Raw genomic sequence first — 25,228 nt, forward strand, 5'->3', positions numbered from 1 at the left:
AGAGCAACAAGAAGTCATATTGTTCACTGGATCCACCAGTCCTGATTCCTCAAACTTCTCATCTCTTCAGCGTAAATTTAGTCCCCTGATGCAGAGCCCATTGCCCGCCTTGGTTCTGTTTATTGACTGGATCCTTTTGATGCTGAAAAGAATCAGATATGCTCCTGGGCCTCATGGAACTGTTTTGTCCCATAAAAGATGAGGTCTCCACATGTTCTAGTCCATTCACCTGCTCAGAAGGCCTCCTCGCATGTCATCTGCCATCCTCCAGTTGTGTTCCTGCAATATACTCTATTGTGTTGGCTCCCTATTAGTACAGGACTTTGGTGCCTCCAAGTCTGAGGATTTAGATATGATGCATTGATCCACTGCTTCCATTCCAAAGTCATGACCACGAACAGGTTCCGATTGCAGTGCAGCATTACCCACCCTTGTCTCAGATTGGGAATCACTGTTACAGCAACTTTAGGATCAACCAAGTTGGCCAAATTGGAGCCTGTGGCCCCAGTATTTGCTTCCAGAACTGCATTGTTCAACCTGGGAGAAATTCTCTGTCTTAGTGCTCCATCCTTTGTCAAAGCCCAGCTCCAACAGTACCAGTGAATCTGGAAAGGTTCTCCTTGTTGTCCCCAGATGTAGATGTGCCATATATGCCCTCTTCTCCTCCAGACGACTACTGTCATTGGCAGGAGCTGCTCAGGATCTGAAGAACATTAGTTGTTCTCCTATTGTAGGATGTGCAGGGCAATCGGCATCAACTACTAGACATCTTGCATGCATCTGTATTGGTCAGAGTGATCCTATTGACCAAGATGCCATTTTCCAGCCAACATGCACCATGTGGCCTACTCTGATCATGTTCCACAAAGTGGATGAACAACAGATTTTATGTGCCACCCCTCAATAAAGGGGTTTGTTGGTCTCTTATCCTCTGCTTAATTCCTTAATGATCCAGGCCGATAGGGAGCAGGCAATACAACAGCACCCATATTCCATCCCTTCTGACAAAGAAGAGTAAGAGGTTAGACTTTCATGAGTAAGAAACCAGTCTCCAATTCTGTATCCTATGCTATTAAGTACTGATGGCCAAATATGACTTTTTTTCAACTATGGGCAGGTGAAGGATTTTGCAGATAAACTATCTCAGCAATATTTTCCTGCTTCCAGGCTATTTTGGAGGAGAGCACGTTGGTCTCTAGGATTATATTCAGACTGCAGTTGATTCCGCAGAAAAGTCTCACATACAATGATGACTGGAATCATCATGAAGAGGGAATCCTGGTTATGTTCCTTAAGCGTCTCTAGAGAGATACAGAGCACAATTGAGGACTTCCCTTTTGCTGATTCACACCTCTTCAATTGGATGATAGATGATTATTTCTACTCACTGAAAGACTCTAGAAACACCATGCAATCCCTACGCTAGTGCCTGAAATAAACTTTTAATTCTTGTGGCCTATGCAGTACTGTAGAACTCTCCAGATCTACCAACAAGCTTATTAACCTCATGGAAGTGCCTGCAGGTCTATAGATCTGGTCTGCCAAAGCAATCCTCTGCACAGCACACCCAGTCTTCAGGTAAGCAATATTTCTAAGTGCGCTTAGAAAGCCTTCAACCACTTTGTATCCTTATACTTTTGCCAAACCCTCTCAAGGGCCATTTCTGACACCTCTTAACCATTCAGTTCTCAAGCTGAAGTTCTGCGTGGTTATACTTGCAGCCATCATTTCCTAGCTAGAAAAAGGCATGTGGTTTATGGTTTTTGATTATGCAGGATGCCTACTTCCATGTTAATATCTACTCAACGCACTGACAGTTCTTTAGGTTCAGTTGGTCTATGAGACTTCCACATTGAAAATTACCACTGCTCCATGAGTCTTCAGAACAGTTTTATCCATGATAGCAGCTTGCTTCGAATTCAATAAGTCTTTGTCTTCCCTTACCTAAATGACTTGATACTGGCAATACAGTCCCGAAAGGAAGGTCAGGTATTAAAATCCAAGCTCCTTCTATTCTTCTCCTCCCTAGGTTTGAGTGAATTTTGAAAAATTGACTTTGCACTCTACAAGGTCCTTCGAATTCAGTGGAGTACTCATCAGCACAACCGCTGCACATTCTTATCTGCCAAAGACAGGTTCCAGAGTTTAATGGAGCTGAACTCTTCAATGACATCCATCCCCTTGATCTCATACAGAATTTGCTCCCCCTCTTCCCCCCCCTGACACATGGCAGTATGTCACAGCTTTCGCTCACCTGCTCTTTTGCTGTCTACAAACATGGCTGCAAGGTGCCTCCTCCCTCAGGCGCCAACCTATAGACATTATTTTCTCTATCCCATCAGAAGTCATCTCCTTCCCCTCATGCAGAATGTCCTTCCTCCTATCCTCTCTGAGCGTAACAGTCAAAACTGATGAGGAGTTTGATGGCTGGGAAGCCCACATGGGAGATCACATGATTCAGGGAATTTGGACCATTTAAGAAGGGCAAATGCACATCAGGATCCTAGAACTTTGTGGATTATAAAAGGCATACCATACATGTTTACAGTCCATTAGTTCTCCTCATGTCTGACAGCACAGCAATGATTTACTACATAAGCAAGAAAGCACAAGGTTTTCAGGCATTGTGCTTGGAAGCAGTATGCCTGTGGAAATGGTGTAATGTTCAGAATATTTTCTTATCGGTTACCAGTCTGCCTATCAGGGGTCTAGAACTGATTGTTGCTGATCTCAGCAGGAAGTTTACAAATTGAATTGAATGAGAACTACATGATGTGGTAATGGTGAACATTTATGATCAATAGGAAACTCCTTTCAGGGGCTGCTTTGTATCTCATACCAACTGCGTTCAATACTGCTCAAAGGAAGGACTCAGTGCCCATTTGCAGTGTGATGCCCTGGTTATCAACTGGTTGGACGGGATCAATTACACCACCTGTCCCCTACCACTCTTGCAACATGTCCATCACAAACTCTGGGGGAGGGTGGTGATTATCTTGATCACTACATTCCAGCCTCTCCAGTTCTGGCTTTCTCTGCAGGTCAAAACATATTCTACTTTTGCTCCCAGCATTTCCTAAACTTCTCTCACTGCACAATAGTAGACTCAAACACTGTGATCCATGGGCACTTTACCTGACAGCTTGATTTTTGGATGCATGTTTCCACTAGCACAAGAATGTTTGTCAGCATTACAAGATGTCCTCTCAATTAGCAGGAAGGAGTCCATGAGATGATCCTACTAAGTGACATGTATGCATTTCACAGAACAGTCTTGTCCCTGAAGCTGTTGGCATCCCAATGCCCTAATTTTTGAGTCCCAAACTGCTACCAAAAGTGACTTTCTACTTCCACCTCAACCAACTCATAAATTTGCCAAATTTCTATGCAATCCACGTGCCTCAAACAATAAAAATCACAAAGGGCAAAGCCCTTCTGGAAGTCTCCCAAAATACGTTTACCACAGCAGAGAAAATTAAGGGGCATGTCATTGCCACCCAAGGAATTTAAGAGTGGGTCTCAGGGTTCATTATGATCTGCTGGCAGTTGGTCAGGTTGGTTCCCATCAGATGGCATATGGGCTATTCCACTAGAGTACAACCATCAACTACCATAGCACTCTACAATGTGCACCTTGTAGACATACATAAGGCGCCATACACATTTTTTTTCTTGTTATGATCTAGTGAATGATTCTGCAATTGAGTAACTCTTTTGATGCTGCAGTACTCCATTCCATGGTTCCATCCTCTTTCTCATACTCTAACTAGGATACTGCCTGTTAATATCTCTTGGTAGAATAAAATAGGGAACATCACTAGAAGAAAAGAATGTTGTTTACCTGTAACTGGAGGTCTCCGGGTGCATGCTCATAATCTTCTTTTGGAATACAGAGAGGGACTGTAAATCTCAAAGAATCTCCAGTTATAGGTAAGTAACCTGCACTTTCTCACATTTTTTGCTGTTATTTGAGTGCATCACACTAGTTTGTTGCATTGTCTCTTTCCTGTCATCCTCTTCCCATTTCTTCATCTTTCCTAATGAATACATAGTGAAATTTGGAAGGAAGCACTGGTAGTTTAATACTCCTTTAATACTTCCACACTACTCCGTTCAGTTGAGTCATTCAGTTTTACTTCACCTTCCTGTTCTGGGCTGAAGTTCTGCAAGACTCAGTCAATAAGCCTGTTTATTTCATTGTTAATATTTTCTAGTTAAGGGTTTCCACTGACTCCCAAAATAGCTATACTCTTGCAAGCATACAGGAAACACTTCTGTTATATTTGTTCATTTTAAAAACAATTAGGAAGTAGAAATTTTTATATAAAGAACTAAGTGCCAGACAATGTTAAGATTTTTTGGTGGGAAAAGCTAGCTTTTGTTATTGCTAGAGGAAGAAGAATGTATTTCTATTTCAAACCAAAATAATGGAATTACTGATAAGTTATAATGGAGTAATGTGAAAATAAAGGAGCACGGTAAAAAAAATCTTCCTCTTATAGTGATTTCTGTCTGTCTGGGGAAATGTATTATATTGGGGAACAGGAGTTTACTTCCTGTCTTGAGTCTGAAAGGCAAAGAACATCGAACAGATGCAAACTGTATTCATTAAAGAACACACATGGTCATTTAAATCACTTATGGTTTTTTATGATACAATTGTGAATTTTTCTTTTCTGATTTGCCATTAGAGGTAGAAACAGATGGTAAAAGCTTATTTTAAAGTGTACTCCGTTAAATTAACCTGTGCTTCTCTGTGATTGTTCACTGTAATAGGATTTTGCCCCTCTGGAATTCTTTGGAAGGAAATAGGGTTTCAGGAAATTCTCATTCTATCAAGGGGTTCACTATAACAGACTTAAATTTGTAGTACTGAAACAGTAATAATAAAGAGGAATTTTCCACCTTTGAGACTATATGGAAATCAAGCTTTGGCTGAATGAGGAAACTATTCTGAGCAGATGGCTCTAAATGTTCCTAGGTGAATTTTCTTTTATAGTTTAGATGGCTATAGTCGGAACTGGTTGTTTTTGCTTAGAATTTGTTTCAACATTGAAGTAGTAGAACTAAAATGCAGCTCTTGCCTAGTCAGAAAATAGTGTTTGCAATATAGGGTTGAGGAATATTTCTATTCAGTATGATTAATACATTTAGTGGTAAAGTAGTTTGGTTGACTTGTGAATTTATGAAGATCAGGTCAATATTGTCTTCATAAATACAACTTTTGCATGAGTAGATGTTGTTTAATATGTTATTCAAGTAATAATCTTAAATTAGGTAACTACTCATGGCTATTAAATGTAAATCGTGTATATATAACAAAATATATACCAGCTTTTCTGTGTCAATAAATCCTTCAGCTATTTATGTTCAAAAAATTGTTAAGCTGGCAGTGTTCATATGTCTTGAATATAAAAAATAACTTGGTTTGATCATTATTATCTACCAACGATAGTAAATCTGAAGACTGGCCTACTGGATTTAAAAGATGGTAACTTAAATATAACTTAAAAAGTACCTACATGTTAGATTGTCATTAAACAGAATTTGATTTATAAACAAGTTTTTGAGTTTTTTACATTGTTTTGTATGAGGATTGTACTTTACGTTGGAAAATACTTTAATTTCATTTTTGGGAAAGAAGACACAAGCTTAGAAAACAGAATCCGTTCTTCCTACTTTAAATTCTGTTTTGTGACCTTTCACACACGGTTATGACCTTTATGCCGCATTCTCTTTTTTATCAATAAATGATTTTTTTGGTGGGGAATCTTAAAATCAAACTTTGCAGTTTTTCCAATATGTCTATTAGCTGTTGGATAAGTGGAGAAAAATACGCCTACTCCAGGGTCACTAGAAAATTCAAGTGTAATAAAACCTACATTTCCAATTACTGAGCTCTTGCTGGCCTTGGTAGCTTCCCTGTAGGTGAGCCCTCTCTGTCTACAAAAGTAGTAGCATATTTTCCACAAAAGAAAATCGGGAACTGTGCAATGTTCCCACTAATCATTTCCATACATGTGTAAAATAATATTTTTATATGCACCAAGGCACGTACATGTGTAAAAACAAAAACCTAACTGTGGGTTTTCCGCTAGTCAGATGGGTGGTATTGGAATTTCTCTATAGCGGCTGCACAAGCACCCAGCTTAAAGGGAACACTGGAAGTGTGTGTTTGCAATATTTATTCTGAACAGTCTCTGTTCCTCAGAATTTTTGTATGCTTAGAGCTTCTGTGAATTTGAAATAATTTGTTTAATATTTATCCCAAAGCCTGCATGCAGTTCTGGTGCTAGCACAGAGTTTGTTGAATCTTCAGCTGATGATTTGTTGAGGTTACCTGGCATTAGACAGTTGTTTTAAATAATATATGTTTGGCTTATGACAATACATTTCTTCTCTAAAGCAAAAGAGCCGGTGTTCTGCAAAAGCTGCAAGGCTTCCTAACATTTCTTAATGACCACCGAGAAGTCTAGATGACAGAAAGATGCAACATTGTTGTGTAGAAAGAAAGCAAGAAAAGTAAGAAGAATATTTAGTGAACTAGTGAGAAGGGAAAGTGGTATGAAAATCAGGAAGAAAAAGATAAGTGTAGAGAAAGGAAATCAAGCAAAGAGCAAGGAAAAAAGGTGGGGATAGGCAAAGCCTTGTGATTTCTTAATAATTAGATATAAGCATTATAATCAAACATTCTTGTTCCCTCTCATTCAGTTTTCATCAGTAAAACTTCTGAAAGGGCAGCATAGTAAAGAAAATGCTTTATTTTAGAATTGCTTAGCTAAAATTTCATCTTACAAACTTGTTCATATTTGAGTTGCAGTGTTTTCATTGACAATGATGTGAGATCCAGAGATGATATTGTCTGGTCTTAGGAACTCAGACCACATAACATCTGATGGGGTGGCAAAACTATTGCTCTGAAATCATGCTGACCTCAATCCATAATGTAATACTTGCAGCTAGTTCTCAGATGGCCACACTTTAAAATTAGCTAATTTAGAACAAAGTATGGATTCATTTGAAAAATAAAATTATTGAAACAAATAAACAATCCTTTGAAATAAGCATAGATCCCTAGTTCGGGCAACAATAGCTAAGTTCGCATTTCAAGCATTTAGTAATCACGTTTTGATTAATTACTACATTTGAGGGAGTGGAATATTTTGAACTTTAAATATTACCTATTTGTCAGTATGTTAATTCCTAATTGTGTTCAAGGGAAGCTTGCTTTAGTCCTATTTCTTTAGTAGGTAGAAAAGTGAAAGTGCCAAGAGTAACTTCAGCTGCACATTTTCAAGAAGGGGACCATGTTTTAATTACACATTTTAATCCAATGCATTGGGTTGAGGGTCTTGAAGTATTTGACATGCCACTTATTTTTCATGGTTTTTTAATCTTCCATTGTTAGTATTGATGAAAAAATGTTAATTAGCCTAACTTTGTTTATTTTAATATATCATTGGGATTCCTTTTTTGACATTTTGAGTGAATAATCAGTGCAATAAAATGTTAAGATTCCAATTTTTTCTGTATCATCTGATTTGTTTTATGCTTTATAGAAGAAAGGTTAGCAATAGAGAATTTTTTGTGGGTGGTTCATGGTCACAAGCCATATGCATGTGGAACATCTGTTTCCTTCCAAAGAAGCCATTGTCAATGTAGATGGGAAGTGGTTCTCACATTAAAAATTATTTTATTCACTGTGACAGCAGAAATTGGTGTGATATGACAATATAAAAGCATAGATATATGATGCAATGCCAGTTGCTTTCTGCTTACTTTGAACAGTCTCCTGTTGATATCGGCAGAAATATGGGGTAATCTCAAAGTCACTGACTCTGTAAGCAGGGCAAGCAGAAAAGATGCAGAGCATCTCACATTATATGTAATATCCAATTACAGACCACTTAATCTGGAGATTTTGACACAAAAATTGAGCAAATTCCTATTTGTAGCAAATTTGCAATATTTTCTAATGAGTTTTTGTATAATACTTCTTTCTGTCCCATATGCAGATTGATAAAAGAATAGAAACAATAAAATACTGACATTAGAACTCAATTTTGTTAATACATTCTGGTACAAAATGCCTGAAATTACTGAAGGCTAGCCAATGTGGCCTTTTAAATAGTTTGCAGATATTTAGTTCTGAAGTGTCTTTTATTTGGTGCCATAGTGCTTAATTCTTCTATATTCTCAATTTTTACACTTGTCAAGTAAACTTGTTTAATGTTTTGCCTTCAACTCTGTAGGTGGCCTAGAACATTGGCAGGCATTACTGCATACCTACTGTGTACTCGTTACTCTGCTGGCAGTGGGATCTATCCTGGCAACTCTCAGGATGAGAGAAGAGCTTGGCGGAGATGCGACAGAGGCGGTTTCTGGGCAGAAGAGGACTATTCTCGGTGCCAATATGCAAACGATGTTACTCGAGTTCTGTATATGTTTAATCAGGTAATTTGCACTTCTGTATCTCTTGTGAAACTGTTTTAAAATAAATTCAATCAAGGTCTTCAATGAAAATAAGATTTTCAAAAATCTGCCTCTCCCCTGCCAATTGTTACTAAGTATCTAATGTTCTCTGAACCAATGTATTCACCATTTGTTATCTAATCATGTCTCTTTACTGGGATTTCACAGGTTAGAGCCTAACACCGGAGCCTGTAGGATTATTAAAAGATTTCGTTTAGCTTTCATTTCAGAGGCCATTGGAGATGCATATTTTTGGTGGATTTGAGCATTCTTGGTCTCCCTGCTGTCCCTGCCAGCAACTGATCTATTCATCCCTTTCAGCATCTACAGCTAACCAAGGAGCACCTTTTGCTCCTTGGTCCCAACTATCACACTGAATTCACACTGGACCTGCAACTTCTTTTACATGTGCTTCTACTGAGACTGTATTGACCACTCCCTGCAGCCTCTCTCATTGACTGTCTCCCTTGCAGCCACATTAGTTCACTTGGAGGAATGCTCCTTTCTGGGGGCGGGTGTTGCCTGGACACTCAGGCCTCCAACAAGGCCTCCTAATAGGCCTAATCAACCCTGTCACAACCTCAAACACCCTCCCAAATTGTAAGAACTGTCTACTTCAGCTCTGGTTAGACTTACTGAATTCTGAGTTACTCTTGTGTCCCTTGTATCCAATTTACTCAAATGGGCTCTTGGAATATCACGTTGTCGAAGACACAGTTTATTGGCTCTGTAAATTGTTAATATTTATTTACAAATGCAGATACATTTTAAAATATTTTGAATAATTCGTAGTATTTATACCATTCATTTATTATCCTAAAGTTTTGGGGGTTAGAAACACTTTCAAGCCATGTTTAGATTGCAGTGTTATGTACAATGGTATTTGAGTTGACTTGACAATTACTTTGTGTTCACTAATGCCATTGTAAATGTAATTAGAGGCATTCTGCATGGTGAACCATAAATGTTTGTGAAGTGTCACTCATCTTAGATAAATGACAGAGATTCACCCAATACTAGAGGCTCTGGGTTTGAAAAACAGTGCATATTAGAGGTAGAAATCAGTAATTTGCAATCTCTAATCATAGTCTAATATGGTTCTTTTTATACACGAACTCTTACACTCTCTCACCAGTGTTTTGTAAGAACGTTGTAACAGATTATGCTTTACATTGAAAAGAAATATTAAAGTTTCAGAATGTTACTGTATAGAATGATGAAATGGATTAATACTAGTTTGGCGAATTATGAACCTTTATAGTTGGAAAACTGACATACAAGTAGAAATTTATAGATTGCTGTTGTCTTTCCACTGGAAATTCAATTTCAAGTAATATGAAAATAATGCAAGATGTGTTCAACCAGTCTTAAATCTTATTTCACTGTATCCTATGTGTTCTTTGTCCCAGATATTTCTCTTCACATACATAGAAAAAAAATTTCCTGCAAGATGACAGTGACATTGTCATGTCATCTGTGTCCTCGTGCCGCCTGCTGTGGCCACTTGTTCTGGCCAGCCTCAGCACTGTCCCCTCCGGGCATGGGCTGCTCCGGCTCTCACTTCATGCCCTGGGGTAGCTGTACTTCTGTGGAGGAAATGGTAGGGCTGGGTCCTCTCAGCCATCCGAGCCTGAACACCCTCTCCCTCCACCCCGCCTCCTCCTGGGCAGCGCTGCCCCACGTCCCCTCCACCATCCAAGCCCAAACCCCTCAGTGTCCTCTCAGCCATCCAAGCCTGACTCCTCCTCCCACCCCTTGAGGGCTGCATCGCAACCCCTCCACTGTCTGAGCCCAACTTCCACCATTCCTTCACCCCTTCGGCAGAAACCTCCCAACCCACTCCTTTCCCCTTCCCCTTGGCAAGACACTAACTCCCAGAGAGGGGGAGTTGATGAGCATAGCAAGTAGGGGGCACAGCCCCCTAGTATAACATTAAAGAAAATGAACAAAAGGTGGGAGAGAGCCCTTCTAAAAATACAGAGGGAAACTAATTTTAAGTTTAAAACAATTTGCAAATTTATAAGGAATCAAAGAATTACATGCACAGTATTAGATTGTCTCCGATGTAAACATGCATTTTTAAAATAAGTAAATCTACTATGTTCCATGTTCTTGTGCAATTTCTTTGCATGTTTTCCAAACCCAGAATCACTCATACCTGAAATCTCATCCAAATAAATTACAAATTTACCAGGGAATTCCAGTCAACCAGAGGTCTCTAGTATGGGCATTTGGAAATTGAAATATTTTCCTGAAAACTCAGAATAAATTTCCATTTGCCATTAAAAGCAAACAGCAAGGAGAGAGAGCCTTAACTATAAACTTTTACAAATGTTGCTATGTGATAAATCATGCAGAACCAGTAACTGTAATTCAAGGATGGTTTCAGGACAACATAGTAGTAGAAAACTTAGCACCAAAACACTATCTGGAATTCAGGGTATTGGTATTCAAGTCCTTGTTCTACCAATATTTCCTATGAGTGTCACTGTGCTAATAAAATAAAATAAATCACCTTAATGGCTATGTGCCTTCGTTCCCATTCTGTAACATGGGGATGATAACAGTGCTTTCTCATACTCTTTTTTTTTTGTTATCTGTTTAGATTATAAGATCTAATGTACTGTTTCAGACTATTTATACAGTGCCTAGAATACTGGGGCACCAGTTCTGGTAGAAAGGCCTTTAGGGAACTACCATTATAGAAACAAATAATAAGTTAATTGACCTAACAACATGACCCATTTTGCTGATGTAGGTCCAGAAGGTATTGCCTAGAAGTTCCAGGACAGCAAGTAAATTAAGTGGGTGGCACATATGAGTAGAGAGACTTGTTTATATTCCACTTTAATACTTACTTCCCTTTGGGGGGCAGTATTTTTTAAAAGCTTAGGAGAGTTCTGCCAGACTCATGTTAGGAAACTTAAACCGAGGGTGAAAATCCTGTCAGGTATATCTTAAGAGAAGCAGGATTACTGGTCAGATTTTTCCTTGTTTAAAATGTATAATTTTCTCTACTCTGTCAAAATTTTAAGGAACTTTGAAAACTTTAGCTTAATATTAAACTCTGATTGTTATGCCTTTTGGAAGAAGTAATCTGAACATTATCTTCTTTTTCTGTGTTACAAAATAGAGGTATGTCAGCAAAATTTGTTGGTCATTTTTTGCACAGAAAATACCATAGCTCTTTCAAGACTCTTAGTTTCCTATTTAGAGCCCAGTTGAAATCTAAATCAGATTTTCAATGCTAGGTTAAATAGTTTCACTATGTAAATTGGGCCCCTCCCACACCTTCAGTCAAATTTGACCCAGCTGCCCCATCATGATAGAGGGGAGAATGAGGCACATCTGAGCAACACTGTAACCCCAACTTTAATTCTGCTGCAACTGCTGCCAGTCCTGCAGAGTATGAACAGGGGCCAGTTAGCAAAGCACACTACCCCCCCCCCCCCCCGTCCCTCAGACATTCACTATTCACAGAAACAAATGCCTCTTGATCCATATCTATACCAGCAGTCCTCCGCCAGCTCCCACTTGTACTGAGAATCCACACACAACAGCCCCCAGTTCCTTCCAAAATCCTGGCCACTCACCAGCATTATCACTCTACTCTCACCCTAGGTGTAGGGCAGTTCCTCCTGATTTTAGCCGCCTAAAATACCAAACCAAAAATGTAAATCAAATACTGGTTTGGGTCTGAAACATAAGGAAATACTGAATAAAATGGAATGTCTAGATGTGATAGCTACAGTTAGTTTTATGTTAAATGGAACAATTTAAGAAAAAATATGGAAATATTGTTTACTCCAGACAGATGGAGATACATTGTACTATGACTTGCATGCCATTAATGAGACCTTTTAAATGTAAAAAACAATTCATTGCTTTAAAAAAAGAAAAGCCCAGAGAGATTTTATTTAGTATTTGAAATCAAACTTTTATTTTTGTTAGTGATACGTTATGCCTAGAGGTTGAACTTCTCTAGTTCACACCCTCAGGAGCTGACTGGTGCCGAACCAAAGAATTTGCTGAACCATGGATGATCAATAGTGTCTAGCAGGATTACCAACACTTCCTCTACTTACTGGGCTCTTAAAAGACACTTAGGAGTGAATTAGAGCTAAATAACAGCACAGAACACTGGAAGCCAGGACTGATATTTGGAAAGGAACTTTATGGGACTACAGGAAACTTGGCCACACCCATGATAATTGGACATCCATCTAATTAAAATCATGCCAGGCCACGGATGTTGCCAGACCAGAGAGTGTTGGATTAGAGAGGTTCAACCTGTACTAAATTTAGGTACACTAGGGATATCTATCATTGTTATCTATAACCATGATTTTTTGTTTTTTTTAACTGCTTTCCAGTCTGCTGGTCACAGGCACCAATGCTACATGTGCAGTGCTATAGGAAGTCCATAAAACTCTGGGAGGATGCTGGAATCTGCCTCCCTGGTTCTTGCTGCAGGAGTGGGATCTTGCACTTCTATTTTAGAAAGAGCCTCTCATTAATTTCAAATGCATTTTCTGTTTTATATATGTCAGTATATATAGTGGCTGTGGTAAATGTAGCTTTCTCTTAACTTGTCAAGCTATGAAGCATAATTTGCATGCATTAGGAATTTTGGAAAAATAATTTGTCTATACACAGGAAACAAATGGGTGTAAAGGAATTGAGTTTATTAATTGTACCTTATTTACAAAATAAGGTTTTGTTTTTATTTTACAATGGCATAAAATGGAAGCACTTAAGCATTCTCCTAAATCATATTTAGATTTAAATTTTCGCTTTTTCAGTGCTTGTATTTGTTCTTTACATAGATGCCACTCAACCTTACTAATGCAGTTGCAACAGCAAGACAGCTTTTGGCTTACACTGTTGAAGCAGCAAATTTTTCTGATAAAATGGATGTTATTTTTGTGGCTGAAATGATAGAAAAATTTGGAAGATTTGCTGAAAAGTACAAAGAGGTACCTTTAACTTTTGATATTTTCAGAATAAGCAGGTGAAATATTTGCCTTATTGAAAATACTTGTATTAGTAAAACCTTCTAAACCCTTAGGTTGAGGAGTTCAGATTTCTAGTTCTTTTCCTTTTTTATAATAGACTCATGAAGTTGCTGACCCATGGTCATAGACTTTGTACTCATGCTGAGATCCTGCAGTATTCACTTGACCTGTAATTGCTATGGTCAGAACTGGAGCAGAGAGATAAGTACAGTAAAACTGGTTTTATTTAGTATAAAGTGGGTCACCCAATTTTTCATTAGAATCTTTTTATATAAAAGATGAATAATGAAAATCCCAGTGATCCTCTCAGTAATGAATAGAATAAAACAAAACTTATCTTTCTTCCCCATAATAGCCTGGCTTGATTCAATATTGGGCAGTATCACTAAGGTTTTTCAGTCCTCGTACATTTTATGGGATATTAGACAATATCTTAGAGAGTGCTTATTGTTGATAGGTGAGTGGGCAGAAACTTTCACGGCTGAACAGTGGTTTTTATGTCACTATTAAAGTGGTTAAATACAAACACTAGAAGTCTAAATAATAAAATGAATGAACTAGAGTGCCTCGTTTTCAAGGAGGATATTGATATAAAAGGAATTGGGGAAACATGGCGGAATGAGGACAATCAGTGGGTCACAGTCACAGCAAGGTACAAAATATATCATAGTGACATAGGTCATGCTGGTGGGGGAGTGGCACAATATGTGAAAGAAAATGTAGAATCAAATGAAGTAAGAATCTTAAATGAGCCAAAATGTTCCATAGAATCTCTATGGATAGTAATTCCATGCACCAATAATAAGAGTATAGCAGTAGGGATATACTATCGGCCACCTGATCAGGACTGTTACAGTGACTATGAAATGCTAAGGGAGATTAGAGAGGCTATCAGAATAAAAAAACCTCCATAACAGTGGGGGGTTTCAACTATCCCCAAATTAACTGGGTGTATGTCACCCCAGGATGGGATGCAGAATTTCTTGATACCTTAAATGACTGCTTCTTGGAGCAGCTGGTTCTGGAACCCACAAAGGGAGAGGCTATTCTTGATTTAGTCCTAAGTGGCGCACAGGATTTGGTCCAAGAGGTAAATATAACTGGGCCGCTTGGAAATAGTGATCATAATGTAATAAAATTTAACATCCATGTGGTGGGAAAAACACCTCAGCAGCCCAATACTGTGGCATTTAATTTCCAAAAGGGGAAGTACACAAAAATGAGGAGGTTAGTTAAACAGAAATTAAAAGGTACAGTGACAAAAGTAAAATCTCTGCAAACTGCATGGAAGTTTTTCAATGACCCCATAATAGAGGCCCAACTTAAATATATACCCCAAAAAAACCACAGTAGGAGAACCAAAAAAGTGCCACTTTGGCTTAACATCCAAGTAGAAGAAGCAGTGTCCAATAAAAAGGTATATTTTAAAATGTGGAAGTCAAACCCTATGAGGAAAATAGAAAGGAGCATAAACTTTGTCAAATTAAATGTAAAAATATAATAAGAAAAGCCATAAAGGAGTTTGAAGAACAGCTAGCCAAAAACTCAAAAAGTAATGGTAAAATGTTTAAGTACATCTTGGAGCCGGAAGCTGGCTAAAGAGCCATGGAGGCCCCTGAATGATCAAGATAGTAAAGAAGCACTCAAAGATGATAGTCATTGTGGAGAAGTTAAATGAATTCTTTGCTTCAGTCTTCGAGGCTGAGCATATTGGGGAGATTCCCAAACCTGGGCCACTCTTTTTAGATGACAAATCTGAGGAATTGTTCCAGATTAAGGTGTCATTAGAGGAGATTTTGGAAGAAATTGATACATTTTACAGTAACATGTCACCAGGACCAGATGGCATTCACCCAGGGGTTTTGAAAGAATTTAAATGGGAAATTGCAGAACTATTAACTGTCGTTTGTAACCTATCCTTTAAATCCACTTCCATACCTAATGACTGGAAGATTGCTAATGTGACACCAATATTTATAAAAGGTTCTAGAGGCGATCCTGGCAATTACAGACCAGTAAGTCTAACGTCAGTACCGGGCAAATTAGTTGAAACTATAGTACAGAATGAAATTGTCAGACACCTGAATGAACGTAATTCGTTGAGGGAAAGTCAACATGGTTTCTGTAAAGGGAACTCGTGCTTTACTAATCAACTAGAGTTCTTTGAGGAGGCCAACAAACTTGTGGACAAGGGGGATCCAATGGATAAAGTATACTTGGATTTACAGAAATTCTTTGACAAAGTCCCTCACCAAAAGCTCTGAGGTAAAGTAAGTTGTCATGGGATAAGAGGGAAGGCTATTTCATGTTTTGATAACTGGTTAAAAGGCAGGAAACAAAGGGTAGGAATAAAGGATAAGTTTTCTGAGTGGAGAGAGGTAACTAGTGGGGTCCCGCAATGGTCTGTCCTGGGACTCATCCTATTCAATTTATTTATAAATAATCTAGAGAAAGGGGTAAACAGTGAGGTGAGGAAATTTGCAGATTATACCAAACTGCTCAAGATAATTAAGACCAAATTAGACTGTGAAGAGCTTCAAAAAGATCTCACCAAACTAAGTGATTGGGCAACAGAATAGGAAATGAAATTTAATGTTGTCAAATGTAAAGTAATCCACATTGGAAAAAATAATCCCAACTATATGTACAAAATGATGGGAACTAATTTAGCTACAGCTACACAAGAGAGAGATCTTGGAGTCATTGTGGATAGTTCTCTGAAAACTTCCATTCAGTGTGCAGTGGCAGTCAAAAAGAAAATAGAATGTTAGGAAAAGGGATATTGATTTAAAAAAAGGGATTCAGAATAAGACAGAGAATGTCTTATTGCCTCCATACAAAACTATGGTACGCCCACATCTTAAATGCTGTGTACAGATGTGGTCACCTTATCTCAGAAAAGATCTATTGGCATATGGAGAAGGTTCAGAAAAGGGCAAAAAATTATTAGGGATTTGGAATGGATCCCATAGGACGAGAGATTAAAAAGACTTTTCAGTTTAGAAAAGAGGAGTTTAAAAGGGGAAATGAAAGAGGTCCACAAAATCATGACTGATGTGGAAAAAGTGAATAAGGAAAAAATATTTACTTGTTCCCACGATGTAAGAAATAGGGGTCACCACATGAAATTAATAGGCAGAAGGTATAAAAGACACACAAGGAAGCTTTCTTCACTCAGAGCACAGTCAACATGTGGAACTCCTTGCCAGAGGATATGGTGAAGGCGAGGACTTCAACAGGGTTAATAAGAGCTAGACAGATTCATGGAGGATAGGTCCATCAATTGCTACCAGCCAGAATGGATAGGAATTGTGTCCCTAGCCTCTGTGTGTCTATAAAATGGGTGACAGGAGAGGCATCACATAAGGGTTACCTGTTGTGTTCCCTCCCTCTAGGGCATCTGGTATTGGCCACTGTTGGTAGACAGGATACTGGGCTATGGATGTTGGTCTGACCCAGTATGGCTGTTCTTATGTTCTTATTATTCATTGCATGCTGGAGATCATAGTGCAACAGTTTGTCATGTACACACCACACAAATAATACAGTCTAATAATTCACAATAAAACTCTTTGGAGGATTTTCACATTGCACTTCCTTTTAAAATATTTATCTCAGTTAATTTGTCCTAAATGTAATTTTTCTATGTATTTGTGAAATATTTAAAATAGAAATTAATTAAATGGCTGGCTTTGGTACCTAACCTAAAATATGGATTTTGACGCAGGTACTGTTATAGAAGTATTGTTTTCTTAGCAATGATTTATTGTCAATCTTGTGTCATTCTTATAGGCAATAAAAGCAATAAAACTGTCAACATTAACTTCATAGTGATTTCTATACTTTCTGAAGTTCCTCAGTTTCTCTGTTAGACGATATATTGCTCGTTTTGATATTTTTTTAACCATATTTAGTGTAACCTTTTTAGTCTGCTTAATTTCTTGGTATGTTGGAAGGATGCAGGTGACTCTTTAGCATGAATAGCCAATTCATTTAATAATCTTCCTTTAGTCTAAATAAAAATAAAGTTTTAAATTTAAAAAATGTTACTACACGTTGCTTACCTGGATTTAATTCAGTTTAGAGCTAGAAAATATAAAAATGTTTTCAATTGGCTCTTCAATGTGCAGTCAGAATAATCTGAAAGATGTATATTACAGGAATTGTAATATTAAAAGCTCTCTGTCGTGTGTCCGCTAGGGGGAAAAACATTGGGGAGGGCTGTTTTAGAATGTTCCACATTAGAAAACTGGGGGAGGAAGGAACTTTGTCATCAAAGTTTAGAAACATGTTTTAAAAATGTATGTTTTATGCAGAGATGAAGTTTGATTCCTGTAGTTTTAGAAATGTCTTGTTGAGTTTTACAATAAATAATGAGTTTAATAAGAATGACAAAAGGAGTAGAGTCTTTTACGATAAAATTAATAAGCATTTTATCCATTTGGCTTAATTTGAATTTCAAAAATATTTTTTAAATAAGTTCCTGATCTTGCTAATATTGAGTGCCAACCTCTCTCCATTGATTTCACTGGCACTTCAGGGTGGTCAGAACTTTGCAGCATCTGTTCTTAGCACTACAATGGAAAAGATATGGCAGATCTTCACTTCTAGATATTACATATGTTAAAAAGTGTTTAATGGGATCTTGTAGGCTCTAAAATTTGTAGAGGCTTCACAGTTACATAATATAAAGCTTAGCTTAGATTTATACTGCAGAATGGCAGTAAAGCTTCTGTGGGAGAGGGGTCACCAGCGCCTGCCTGCCTGGTTCTTAGGGAGGAGGCTTCATTGTCATGCTGAAGTGAAGCCACCTCCTTGGGAGCCAGCTGAGTTTAACGGACACCATTAACCCATATGCATCATCCTATCGATCAAATGGTCAGTCAGTTAAACTCTTAACATCCCTACTGGATATGGACGTTATTGTTTGAAAGTGTTTTAAAAAGTCACACTGCTGTCCTCCTACCTGCTGTTGTAAAAGTGATTCCAGATTGCAGTGACTGAAAGAGATCACTTTTTGTTTTGTTTATCTTACAACCTTTTGTGTACAGGCAGTGTCATTGTTTCCTCTGAGTAAGGCACTGACCCTGTAAAATCTTACAGATTTCCTTAACTTCACAGAACTGTGTGCAGGGCTCAAAGTACATTTCCAGAGCTCTGGAAGAGGGAAGGGTTATTGTGGCAATCTACCAGTATTGACACTGTCTTGGGATCAGGAGTACTTCCAAAAACTACTTTTAATTAACTGAATAAAGTTAAAGTTGATGGTGTCCTTATTAAATGTCGCATACTGTTTTGCGTTTGGAATTAAGTATTACATTTATCTGACAGAAGGGGAAAACAAAATATACCTCCTTAACAGTAATACTACAGTGAAATAAATATCTAACTCTTCATAGAATCATAGAGCTGGAAGAAACCTCAGGAGGTCAAGTCCTGCCCAAGGCAGGACTAATCCCAACTAATCAGCTCAGCCAGGGCTTTGTCAAGCGGAGACTTAAAAACCTCTAGGGATGGAGATTCCACCACCTCCCTAGGTAACCTATTCCAGTGTTTCACCACCCTCCTAGTGAAATAGTTTTTCCTAATCTACAACCTAGACCTCTTCCACTGTAACTTGAGACCATTGCTCCTTGTTCTGCCATCCGTCACTACTGTGAAGAGCCTTTCCCTGTCATTTTTGGAACCTCCCTTCAGGAAGTCAAATTCTCCTCTGCCCCCACTCTTCTCTTCTGCAGACTAAACAGACCCAAATCCCTCAGTCTCTCCTCATAGGTCATGCGCTTCAGCCCCCTAATCATTTTGGTTGCCCTCCGCTGGACCCTCTCCAATGTGTCCATATCCTTTCTATAGTGGGGGACCCAAACTAGACACAATACTCCAGATGTGGCCTCACCAAAGCCAAATAAAGGGGAATAATCACTTCTCTAGATCTGCTGGCAGTGCTCCTCCTAATGCACCCTAATATGCCGTTAGCCCTGGCTACAAGGGCACACTGTTGACTCATAGCCAACTTCTCATCCACTGTAATCCCCAGGTCCTTTTCTGCAGATCTGCTACTTAGCCATTCAGTCCCCAGCCTATAACAATGCTTGGGATTCTTCCATCCCAAGTGCAGGACTCTACATTTGTCCTTGTTGAACCTCATCAGATTTCTTTTGGCCCAATCCTCTAACCTGCCCAGGTCACTCTGGACCGTATCCCTGTCCTCCAGCATATCTACCTCTCCCCCTAGCTTAGTATCATCTGTGAACTTGCTGAAGGTGCAATCCGTCCCCTCCTCCAGGTCATTAATAAAGATGTTGAACAAAACTGGTCCTAGAACAGATCCTTGGGGCACTCTACTAAAAACCGACTGCCAACCTGATATCAAGCTGTTGATCACTACCCGTAACTCATATTTCATAAATAATGGTTGATGTGGGACCAACTGTTTTTGTATTTATTTTTTTCTAATGATGCTGACAGTAGTATTGGGTTTCCAATAACTCTGGCTTGAGAAGGTTCTTATGCTTCTTATTGATGTGCCAAAAGATGAATGACTAAATTGGTGTTTTCTTATTTCTTTCCCATACTAGCTTGGTGATGTGATGGTGGACATTGCAAGTAACATTATGCTAGCAGATGAACGTGTTTTGTGGATGTCACAGAGAGAAGCCAAAGCTTGCACTAGAATTGTACAATGTTTACAGAGAATAGCTATGTATCGACTAGCAAACGGGGCACAAGTTTACTCAACAGTAAGTATAAAGTTCCATACATTTAAAGTAAACATTTCTATTTATTTTGAAAAGTGAATTTTCATAGATTATTTGTTTTAAATAGGTTTTGACATTGTCTAAATTATTTGGGATTCCTAAAAGGGGGAAAAAATATTCTAACCTAATTACTCTAACCATGATATGGAATGCTTTTTTGGCCTTTGTATAAAATTAATATGATATAATATTCAAAGGATTCTGGACACAAAAACAAAATTATTTAATGTCTATGTGATTTTTCTTGACATAGTACTCTCCAAATATTGCTCTGGAGGCATACGTAATAAAGGCAGCTGGCTTCACTGGGATGACATGCACTGTATTTCAGAAAGTGGCTACATCTGACCGTATAGGACTTTCTGACTACGGAAGAAGAGATCCAGATGGAAACTTAGATAAACAACTAAGCTTTAAGTGCAATGTTTCAAATACACTGTCAAGTTTGGCACTAAAGGTTGGCTTATTGTTTCTGTATTGATTTATATGATTTACTTAGTGATTGATTGGGATACAAACTTAAATTGTTTCCATTGTTAAAATATTCTTAATGGTGAAGTGTCAACATTTAAAAAATATATACTCTTAAGCTATATCTACTCAACAGAGTTCTGTTGACAAAAGTTATACCACTCTTGTGTGTCCACACTACGTTCTGTGTTAACAGAACGCATTCACATTAGGATGCTCTTGTATTGACACCGGGAACAGTGCAGTGTGGCCACAGGGTGCTTTTGGAAGGGTTTGTAATGTGTTCTGGAGCATGTGCAACATCACATGATGCAGATTTCTCAATCTCATCATTTCACAGACTTCCTACTAGATTGTTAGCCACTTTTCAGTTGAGGTATATGGAGATCGGGGAGAGTTTTGTGATAAGGGCAGCATATTGGGGGAGAAACAAATGTGTGTGTTGGGGAAGAGTGTGTTGGCATGCTATATCTTAAAGTTCAGACAGTAGTCTGAGCATCCAAACCTAGGGGAGAGGGACATTCCCCTCCCAGCAGCAGCAATCCCTGACTCTGCACTGCACAAGAGTCTCTTCCGACCTCCCCTCCAACACAGCAGCCTGTAGATTCCACATTAATGGTTCTGTGATTCCCCCTGAATTCTCACACAGCCACCTCAATATTGGGAGCCCAATCCCCAGCAGCTTTGTGAGCTCTCCACACTGAGCAATGTCACAGCTTCCTAAAGCATTGAAAGGAGAAAAGCACATGCCGGTGAAGCAGTCAGGTTCAAAACAGTAAGCAGACCTGTCATGGGTGGAAATTGCGGGATACTGAGGGAGCCCAGTTATGTCGACATAACTACTGACATTGTCCACACTGCTACTTTGTTACTTTAACTTGTCAACAAAACCATGTAGTGTAGACAAGATATTGGATTCACAAAGTAATTCAGCAGCATGAAAATTGAATTACCTGGTAACCTCTTTTTAATGTTCAATTAATTTAATTTGGTATCCTATATACATGCTATACATTGAGTTAACTGGGAATATTTTACATACATCTAAATAAGTGTGTCTCAAATCTTGATGATTGAGGATATGTACATAACTAGATAAATATTGAAGGAGTAAAAACTAGAAAACAAATTTGACAGATTCACTTGTTTATATACAGAGTGAAATACTTAACTCTGACTCCATAGAAAATACATTTGTGATTAAAGTCCAATGCAGCTTATAAATTTGCCATTTTTGCTTAACACATTGGAGCTTCACTACAGATATATACTATACAAATAACTTGTGTAGAGAATTTCAGATAATGCCCAGTGCTGGAATTATGAGGGGAAAAATTATGGGGTGGCTCTCAATGAATATGAGCAGTCCTGGGAGGCAACATGGAGCAAGGTGCAAGGGTATCATGTCTGGCTCTTGTGCTAATATTTTCTGCTATACCAACCTGAGCTTTCTTCCCTCAGTTCTAATCTCCCAGCCCACTTCTGCCCTTCCTCTTTCCCTACCCAAACTGCCCCTCACCTCTTACCAGTTAAACCCTACTTTCTGCCCCTGCCCCAAACTCTTTCCACATGCCCCACTCCTAACTTTCCTTTACCTGTTACCCCACCATCTTCTCCCACTCTCAAGATCCTTCTGTTGCACCCTTCTCTTCACCCACTATCACTTACACCTATCTGCTTTTTGCCCCAGCTTCCCCTCACTCTTTTACACTTGCCAAACAACTCAGTCTTCCTGCTCTAGTCCTGCTTCCTGCTGTGCTTTACACCCCCCTTTTCACTCCCGCCCACACACACCGTGCATTTTTTCCACCTGTGGATCCACTTATCAATTCTTCCCCCTTCCAGCGCCTCCCACCAGCCACAGATCTGCTATTCAACAGCATACCGAAGACACTATAAGGGAGGAAGATGAGAGTGAATGGGGTGCACTTTTGGAGGGGGCAGTACAGAGAGGGGATGGGCTGGAGCAGAGGTGGAGTCTGGGATTGGGGGGGGGGGAAGGGGTAGAGCAATCTCTGGATAGAAAGGAAGTTGCTGCCTATGACTGTACAAACTGGTTATTAACAATTTGAGCTTTGCTTGCTATCAGTGAGACAATCCTGTCCAAAATGTGCCACCATCTTAAAAATTGATTAACAAATAATTTCAGATTAAAGAATGTTAAGGTTTTTAGTTCAATAAAATTTGGGTGGATCATTGGAAGCACTTTTCTGTCAGAAAAATTACAATTTACAGTCCTGAGCTTTGTATAAATTTTGTTTCCTACAGATATGTTTTCAGGAAGGAAGCCCAACACTGATGAATTAGAGGAGTAGCTAAATAAGGCCAACAAATCCCTGTTTGTTCACACATTAATACTTAAAAATCTGTTTGTTTATAGAACACGATTGTTGAGGCTTCTATTCAGCTTCCACCCTCCCTTTTTACACAAAAGCAGAAAAGAGAAATCAGGCCAGCAAATGAATCCATCTTCAAACTTCAACTTATTGCATTTCGCAATGGAAAACTTTTCCCAGCAACAGGAAATTCAACAAATCTGGCAGATAACGGGAAACGACGTACAGTAGTAACACCAGTTATTCTCACCAAGATAGGTTTGTTTTTATTACATTTTATTGATCTTTGGGGGGACAAAATCAAAGCTTTAGAAGCCTTATCTTAAAATTCTATTCAAAAGATGTGCTAATGTTTCAATTAGCATATCTCTAAGTATCGGCTATTACCCAGAATTAGTACAGATTGAACCTCTCAAAACCAGGACTCTCTCTGGTCTGGCAACATCTGAAGTCTGGCAGGACCATGGATGTTTCTGAACCAGAGCTTCCCGAAGGAGGGCTAGAGGCAGGAGCCCTGCAGAGGCCAGAAGCCCAGCTGGGCTTACTGCAGGAGGCTAGTGGCCAGAGTGCCAGAGAGCTCTGGTGGGGCCGGGGTCTGCCAAGGCAGGACCAGGAGACCCGCTGGTGGGGCCAGCAGGACCAGCAGCTGGACCAGAAGCAGAGCTGGGCTGGGGGCCAGTGGCAGAGGGGCCAGAAATCATCATCTGTTTCAAGTCATTGCTCATGTCCATTCCATGTAGGTGTGTGCGCGCACAGAGTGCACACGTCACTGGAAGTTTTTCCCTAACAGTACCCGTTGGACCAGCAGGGGAGTCCTATGGAGTGGCGCCTGTATACCAGCCAATATATACCCCTGCTGGCCCTACACCCTGTTAATTCCTTCTTACTGCCCGTGACTGCCGTTGGAACGTGCCTTTGCTCTTGCTCAGAAAGCTCCTTAGTAGTTACTCAGTGTTACGTTTCTTTGTTATTGTTCCAGTTATCAGTTAATTGTTAAGTGTTATCTGGCGTTGAGGTCCACCGCGGCTCTTTCTCCACGCACCCAGCACGTGTGGCAGGGCATGCCCAGGCCTCAAGGCTTTAAATCTTGTAAGAAGTGCCAGAGGCCTATGCCCTGTGGCGACCCGCACTCGGCCTGTCTCAAGTGCTTGGGCGAGGTCCACCTGTCTGAGGTCTGTAAAATTTACAGGGCATTCAAACTGCGCACTAAGTGGAAAGGAGGTGGCACCTCAAGATCATCTGATGGAAGCAGCCTTACGGCCGGTACCAACATCAGACCTGGCACTGGCCTCAGTGCAGGAGGTGTCTGGACATTCATGCTACTCCCTGACATTGCGTAGACCTTGGCACCGGTCGCAATCCCCTGTGCTTGAAAAGAGGTCAAGCAGGGGCGGGTCACCCCCAAGGTGTGTGTGCTCTCCAGTGGGGCATATGGCACCATCCAGCGCTGAGCCCGGATCATCTCGGTCTGGCAAACGTCTCTCCCTGCATCGGGACCCTAGCCCGTTGGGGGAATTCCTGGAGCCCTACACTCCGGAGGCATTCGAGGTGGCCAGGGACTTGATTGAGTTGTCCTCCGCTCCGACCTCAGCACCAGCCCTCAACAGGGGGTCAGGACGGTGACTCAGCCATGCCTCCTCCTTCTCTTCCTCAACACCAGGACAAGCTGGAATCAGTGGCCCGACATGCCCCAGCAGTAGGACCACCAGAGTTGCCCGCGACAACTCCACCCTAGTCAGCCTCGTAGTACTCAACTGACTCAGAGGCAGAGTCCACTTGATTGTTGAGGAGATCCAGGTACCGATTTTGACACCAGTCTTATTCCCACCACCAGTCATGGCACCGTAGCACCTCCGCTCATTACCTGAAGCAGCAATAGGTGTAACCAGTTCCAATACCGGTGATGCACCAGTTCTGGCCTCCACAGGCACCTAACCAGTGCCCTTTTTGGACCTCCTGGGCCTACCACCAAGGTGCGGGCCCCTCTAAACCGGAGTAGGTCTTCCTTGGGTCAAGGGCTCCTCCATCGTAAACTCTACTGGCTCGGTCACCCATATTGGGGCAGTTGCTTCCACCGGGCCAGGTATCCCTGTGACCATCAGAGAGTGAGGTCACACACAGACAGCCACCGGCAGCGCCTTTGTCTATGACCTCTCAAGCCCCGTCGCAAACTGTA

The 25,228-nt window shown here is 39.9% G+C and overlaps 1 protein-coding gene across 4 annotated transcripts in view; it reads left to right on the forward strand.

Annotated features, from left to right (window-relative positions):
• The window catches only part of ADGRA3 (adhesion G protein-coupled receptor A3), a 141,716-nt gene that overhangs the window by 91,415 nt on the left and 25,073 nt on the right, over positions 1-25,228 (forward strand). For all 4 annotated transcript variants that reach the window (XM_014581111.2, XM_075930639.1, XM_075930638.1 and 1 more), the window contains 5 exons: positions 8,253-8,454; positions 13,299-13,448; positions 20,066-20,227; positions 20,499-20,702; positions 23,097-23,310. In XM_014581111.2, coding sequence (XP_014436597.1) covers positions 8,253-8,454; positions 13,299-13,448; positions 20,066-20,227; positions 20,499-20,702; positions 23,097-23,310 — 932 coding nt within the window. The remainder of the gene's footprint in view (positions 1-8,252; positions 8,455-13,298; positions 13,449-20,065; positions 20,228-20,498; positions 20,703-23,096; positions 23,311-25,228) is intronic.

Source organism: Pelodiscus sinensis, chromosome 5 (assembly GCF_049634645.1).
Source record: "Pelodiscus sinensis isolate JC-2024 chromosome 5, ASM4963464v1, whole genome shotgun sequence".
Taxonomy (NCBI): domain Eukaryota; kingdom Metazoa; phylum Chordata; order Testudines; family Trionychidae; genus Pelodiscus; species Pelodiscus sinensis.